The sequence below is a fragment of the Odontomachus brunneus genome, unplaced genomic scaffold, assembly GCF_010583005.1.
Source record: "Odontomachus brunneus isolate Ranch 3 - 2012 unplaced genomic scaffold, Obru_v1 Obru_scaffold_137, whole genome shotgun sequence".
NCBI classification, from domain to species: Eukaryota; Metazoa; Arthropoda; class Insecta; order Hymenoptera; family Formicidae; genus Odontomachus; species Odontomachus brunneus.
Window position 1 is genome coordinate 257,399 of NW_022639587.1, and position 7,337 is coordinate 264,735.

Here is a 7,337-nt window from a genome sequence, read left to right on the forward strand (position 1 = left end):
TATATATTACCTAAAGCACATATGGAATACACAAATCTTAAAGCAAGTAACGTTAATCCGATGCAATTTTTCATGAAATGCATCTTCAGATATTCTAAGACAAAAAGAGAGAAAGAGAGAAATAGAAAGAAAGAGAAGGGGAGAGAAAAAGAAAGAGAAATATGTTGCATATCTTAATTGAAACTGATATAAAGACGTGTACATATTTTTAGGATAAGAAAGATTACGGTGGCGAAAGTATGACATCGATCTTATCAGTGTTGACTCGCACAAGGTGCACGGAATACGGATCGTATCTTAGCATACTCGGAAACGGAGAACATTGCTGGCGCACCGGGCTGCGAAAGCACACAGCTAAGTCCGCGGTAAATTAGACATTTCAAGTTTACATTCTGGAGAGAAATGGCCAAGTCGGGCATGAAATTTAACAAGCATGACATTCGCGTAGTCTTCGAGACACACGGGACTACACGCTCTTTGAATTAAATAATTAACGATGGATTTTAAATTACGCATTGCATCGCGTAACCTTGTACATCCTGTATTCTTACACAGAATCGGTTCTTCTACAAGACGCGATTGGCTTTCCCAGCTGACTACGGCCGAGTGATAACTTTCATGAGCGACGCGTACTTGAAACACGACCCGGTGATGATGAGCGCAGGTTTAGCCGAACGAGAGCCCGAGCCGTCGCTGCTGAGGCTCATGCACGACGAGGTGAGCGAAGGCATGACGATAATCGCCGAGGGACAGGACAATTGTATCGTGGGCGCCGCGGTGAACGCCGGCTGCTGTCCTTGGGATCCTGACAAGTTCGTCGAGTTCGCGAGGTGCTGCGAATGCGGGCCGACTCGCGACGTGATCGAGTTCTGGGCTTACGTGACCCGCAAGCCGAATCTTTGGCAGCGTCGCCGCGTTCTCAAGATCTTCGAGTGCAGCTGGCTCGCGATCGAGCCGGACCACCGCGGCCAGGGTATCGGTAGAAAGCTCGTGCTGGAGAGCTGGTATCTCGCGCGCGATTGCGGCTATCGATTGTTCCGTATTGACTGCACCAGTAGGTGAGCACGATTGTCTGACCGTGGAATTCTGGTTATATAGGCTCGCGCGGAATGCGAGTCGTTTCGGCGCACGACGTTTGTCCGACTTCGTGGGACCTTGAGTGATTTTCGCGAACGACGCTGTCAACGCGGCGAGAATCGCGCGCCAGGTCGTAGTACGCCCTGCGATGCTGAACGAGACTGTTACCGCGTGATCCGAACTTCTCCTGTGATAGGGGAAGATATACGGCTGATGTATGGCCTCGCGTCGTATTAAAAGAATAACGATCGGCTTAATTAAGATCGGTGCGACGACTCGATGCTTTTCTCGGCTCGCGTACGCTCAGCGCGTCACTCGATATAAAGACATTATAAGCAACGTGTCACTATCGTTGCAGTCATATTTTACGTAAATCGGGTTACAGCGTGCAAACTTAAATTGACAGATTTACGCGGCTATTAATCTGAAGTCTGATATGCAGCTTAGCGCGAATGTTATGTTTTCTTTCTGTTGGAGGCACACCGCGCAAATCGCGAGAGGTTTCGGATGGGAACGAGTGTGCACGATCCCTCTCAACCGACATGTCAACAGAAACGGCGAGCTCCTCTTTAAGCACATTAGACAGCCGCATACCGAAGTAGAGGTTTACGTGGATAACGTGACGTTTTGCAAAGACTATCATCTACCTTATAAAAAGCGCAAAACAACATCGGTGCACAAAGAAGAGAGAAGCTGACATTTTCCGATTTGGTTCGTCAGTGATGTATTCACGTACTTTGTAGACTGTTTGTGTAGTAAATCTAATGTTTTCTCTTGTACTAATGGAGTTGACTTACGAGGAATCTTGCGCATCTTAATTGACGCAATACGCTTAATTTATTTCAATGTGGGATAAACTACACAATTATTAGCATCTCCCTTAATCACTCTTTGGCACTCTAGGGAGAATTAGTTCGTTATACGATCAGCACTGCAACTAAGCTTCTTGCTTGTATTCTATGATTCCAAAAGAGATTTTCACAACCGAAATTATGAACAAATGCCGTTAGTCGCGAAAGAACCGAATTTTTCTAGAGTGCCAGTGACTAAGGAGGATGTTAGTGATTGTGTGGGTTACTCTAAATCGTTAATATGATTCTTTATAACTCAGATAACTCAGACGATTGTCAAGCATATATTATTGTCTTATGTGCTGCTTATCGCTATGGAAAATTACAGAGAGCAAGTTATCAAGGAGATATTCAAACGGAGATAATAAAGCTCGGTGGTCTCAATGTACCCGTGTCCCCAGCAGTCTGGAAACAAAGTTTTCGCTCGCGCTGATGACATACATTGATTTCGCAAGTACTAATCCCGACAGTCGGGCTTATTGGAATAGTCTGTGACAGCCGAGAACAGTGATTGATGAGCTCTCAACGGTGGCTTATCCCCGCGCGCGCAGATTCCTTTGACTCCGATTGAATAATACATAGCGGCGCGCAAATGAAATTCCCGATATTTGACTTCTAAGCTCTGACTTTCTAGCGAGAGCTAAACTCCCACTGCCTGACTGCCTGCGAAATTACGATTGCTCGGAGTTGCGAGTATACCGATTCCCAAATTCAAGCTGAAAGAGACGGAAACACACTTTCGTATCTAAGAGCCTTCATCGAATACTCGGCGAACGGGGAAACGTGGTGTGGAATTGGGGATCGTCCACCAGACAGACCAAACTATTATCCGCCGGTCAACGTCATAAAACGCAAACAAGCGGTTGCAACCGAGTCGAACCGCGTGATGTACAAGGAGACTAATGTGTCGGAGAGCGCTAATCCAATTGTCCGCCTGAGATGATCTATCGCTGGTTGAGTTAACTCATTTGTAAAACAATTTGGGAGTCGTCGGGTCACCCATTATGATCCATTATTGTTGGACGCACGCACACTTAAATAGGTCACAGCTGCCTTTAAAGCTTCGCGAGTAGTGATAATGACACGTTTATTGAAGCACAAAGTTCTCCTGCGGATCACGCGACATTCATCAACTTTCTGTCGCGATAATGCAGACCGTAGGTGAAATTTTTTTATCCGCGATCATAGAAAGATATTCTGAGCGAAACTTGTAATTATATAGAGTAATTATAGTATCCGGAAAATGAGAAGGAACATGTCTTGTGAGCAGTGTTAAACATTAGTCGATTGAAAATTTCATTGGCTAAAATAACCGGCAAATCAATAATCCAAATTAATCAATCGTCATACATGTAATTACGAATAATTTAATTGAACGATGAAATTAATTACTAGTCAGTGTATAATCAATCACGTCAAAGTTTGATTAATAATTAATTTCATCAATTAACGAAATTATTTGCGATTTTACATATAACGATTGAATAATTTAAATTATTGATTTGCCGGTTGTTTTAGTTAAATAAAATGTCAATCTGTCAATATTCTACACTTGTCCTCAGCGATATTTTAACTCTAGATTGCTACCGCTACTTTATAGATATATTATTATTACCGATACACTTCAGAGACATATATGTGTTTTTATCGCAACCATACTATTTTGACGCTTTTTAAATTTATTTATTAATTCTGTCTTACTACAAGAGTAGCTAAAAGTGGCTAAAATGTGACAAATATTATAAATAATATTCTCCAATGAACTCTAAAAACTGAGTGGGAGTGCGTGCATGCGTAGCCGCAGGACGTCAAGAAGTTAATCGGTTATACGTCTCGGAGATATAACGATAGTAAACTAGGATTAAAACAGTCTCGTTTACTGGATGCAATTCTACACGGAAAAAAAGATATGGCGTACATAATCAGAAATATTTAGTTACGAGCAGTATAGTTGCATCAACCTAGCTATTTAGCTATTTTTGTGTGATGGTAATGTTTATGGTTGATATGACTCAGTTTGCATCAACTACATCAATGTAGGTGTGCGTGGTCTGGTTGTGGTAACTAGAAATCGGTTGGGGTTATGTTTATCATGGATACACTTTGGCTGGAGCAACCAGCCAAAATGTCACTATAATTCAGCAGTTGCTTTGTGGTTGCGTCAACCGCATAATTAGTTATTTCGTATTTTATTATTAAATATTGTTGTTCGTATTTTATTATTAATCTAGGGTTGGCACAATCAGATTTATGCGTAAGTCAACCATACGGCTGTTTCCGTGTAGTACTGACAGCCTTTCAGTTATCATTGCAAAATTACACGGCAAGTTATGTTATTATTATTGAAGAAAAAATAACTTATGTCTCTTGTATGGAAGTTATACATTCAGATTCCAGTATTAGCTTATGGTAATTGGAATTGTTCGCAAGCACAGTATTTATCTTTGAAATTATTCTGCTAATTTCGCAACTTCTACAAGATGTCTCCGAGGAAGTGAATTTTCAAACGTGTTCAAGGTACCGCGCTTTTGTGACAAAACGAAATTTCAAGACTTGTAAACGGCGTATGTCGTCGTAATACGAAATACTCATAATGCAATCTTAGCGTCTGTTAGAAATTCATGAAAGTTTCATCATTCTTGTACCGACATATCCGTTCCTTGCGTAATAATTGCATGCGACGAGATCGCCGCCAGTCGTCTTCGTTTGAGATCAATGTCAACCACATTGATTGTTACATAATTATATCCTGAAGGCTGACGTCGCTATCGCAAACTTCTCTTTAAGTGAAACGGATTTAACTGGGGAAAAAGGATAAACGCGGCTTATGGAGATAGAAGTCGGGATATTATTTCTTAGGCTGGAATATAATTTGCTAGTCAGACTTGTTTCTTGCATAACGCTTTGATTTATTATGCTTTAAACATCCTTTTCTTCCAGGTACAGACATATAATTTCTTCTTTTTCAAGATAAAAACGATTTTTAGTGAGATTGATAAAATCGTTTCACGTAACACAATGGATCAGATTTGCAAAGTCCATCACACGCTGAATCCCGTATCTATTTCCATGCTGGTGTGTTTTCGCGACGGATCATACTAATACGCTTCCGTCTGAGGCTAAGAAATGTATAGGGCATAGTCAAGACGGATTAGAATTCGAGTAGAGACTGTTCGGACCTCTCAAAAACGATCTCGTGCCGATCTCAAGGCCGTAATGATTAATGGAGTTAGGGAGAGCCGCGCGCAGTCCCGTAATACTGTGGCAACTAGCGAGTCGAAATTACAGTTGAGAAACTGCGTGGTGAGTTAAGGGAACCGTTGTCGTTGTCGTCGTCGTCGTCGTCGTCGTCGTCGTCGTCTCGGTCGGGAGGATTCTCTCGTTTCTCTTTGATTCCATAGCCATCCGATCACGTACCGAGCTTGATTTGATTTTGATTTGACGTACACTAGAAACGCATTTAATACACGTGCTTGCGTGCGGTGCGCGCGTGTATCGACTGAGAACAAGCGTCGGTATGATCGCAATCCCGTTTTCATCGCCGCATGTACATATATTGACACGCACACAAAATCGAAATGTTTTCAAATAGCCAAGTATATAGCCTAAGAATCTCCAATAATCGGTTCGTAATATTTTTTATTACTGCCGCTCACAATTAGGATTGCAACGATTTTTTGAAATGTCGATAACGCTATTATTGGCCGTCAGAAATATCGATAATTTCGAGAAATATCAATATTTATATTTGTATTGAAAACATTTAATGAAGTAAAGTTCCCTAATTTATATAATCTTTATTAATCTGTTTGTGTTGATTGCACTTTTGACACTCAATCTCCTCATTCTGGCTTCTTCCGAATATGCATCTGTCTCGTTCTAAGGCCGGTATTCACAGTCGGATCTTATGTTTAAGATCGTCTTAAGTTTATTTTCAGGTGCTATACGAATTATTTCATTGGCTACGGAGTACCTGAAGATGAACTTAAAATAGTCTTAAATATAAGGGCCGTGGCATACAGAGAAACTTAAACAGTAAGATGTAAACAGTAAGCAAATTGACCAGTTACAATTGCTGATTCTTTTTACGGTCCAAGAATCAATGACTGTGATTGTCAATTTGCTTACTGCTTAATATTGCAATTCTAGACAAAATCATAAAACTCGTAACTTATTTTCGTAAGACTCGTAAGTAGATTTATGAGTAAATCTTCAATTCTATGCGGACCGTATGTCATATGATAACTCGTAAATATCTACGATTTTTTTTTCGTAAGCTGCGACTTTACAATTTTACGATTTACTCATATATTTGCTTAGAATTGCAGCATAAGTTTTTCTGTATGCCACGGCTCTAAGATCCAATTATGAATATCATAAATGCGAAAAGTGCGAAGAGTGCGAAGAGTGAAAGTAACACGAACAAACCTTAAGATTTAGACTGAGTAACTAGGATTTTTAGTTTATTCAATTTTAGTTACTTCTGCTCAGATTTACCGTCAATTTTATCTTCCTTTAAAGTATATAAAGTAATATCCTGATTGGTTCTTCAGTCTAAATTTACGTCTTATGTTTGTGGTTACTTCAATTTATGTACGAAAACTCTAATACCCGATTTCATCTTAATCGCCTTAAGCGCCGATTAAACTTTAATATTAATCGTAAGTTGAAGTCTTATCGTAAGTTGTCTGAAAAGAGTTAAAATTCAAATAAAAATTTAATTGATGTTGGTGAAATTAGGTTTAAGGCGGAACAAATTGAAAATCACAAAATATCGTTGAAATTAATATCAATATAAAGATATAGAAAAAGATATATAAAGAGAAAATATTATCAATAAGTTATCGATATTAATTGATGATATATTTCGACATTATCGAGTTATAGTTGCATTTCTATTCACTGTTTCTATAAATTTTGAGAAAAGTAAGGCAAAAATATCAATCCTCGCACATGTATAATTGGTTGCAAATCTGTTTGCATATTTTTCATCAAATGAAGTTGCAATGCTCTAAGTTGTCAGAATTGAACGTTACTGTTGGCATGTATGCGTGATTATAATATGTAAAAATTATTTCTCAAAATAATGTGTTTTCTTAATTTAAAGTAAATTCTTTCTTTTAAATCATAAATCATATTCTATACTGTTGTTTCGGTTCTTGTCATAAGGTCTGTTTGTTTTTACTTTTGATATTTTTACACCCGTCGCACATTGAACTTCTCTTTAGAAAAAAAATCTCTCATTGAAATTCGTTCATAGCGTCTGGTGTGCAACAGGCATTAGGTGCAAAATATCAAAAGTGCAAGCAACGTGAACAAACCTATAATTGATTACTGACAACTTGTACTGAAAACGTTGCAATGGTTGTAACTTCGTTCGATAAAAAGTGTGCAAACCAACTATATTCC

At 39.3% G+C, this 7,337-nt stretch overlaps 1 protein-coding gene across 1 annotated transcript; it reads left to right on the forward strand.

Moving 5' to 3' along the window:
• Positions 1-201: 201 nt before the first annotated feature.
• On the forward strand, positions 202-1,822 carry LOC116850224. Its single transcript, XM_032828242.1, has 3 exons — positions 202-365; positions 556-1,058; positions 1,555-1,822. The coding sequence occupies exons 1-3, from the start codon at positions 240-242 to the stop codon at positions 1,772-1,774; spliced, it is 849 nt and encodes a 282-aa protein (XP_032684133.1). The 5' UTR covers positions 202-239; the 3' UTR covers positions 1,775-1,822.
• Positions 1,823-7,337: the final 5,515 nt, after the last annotated feature.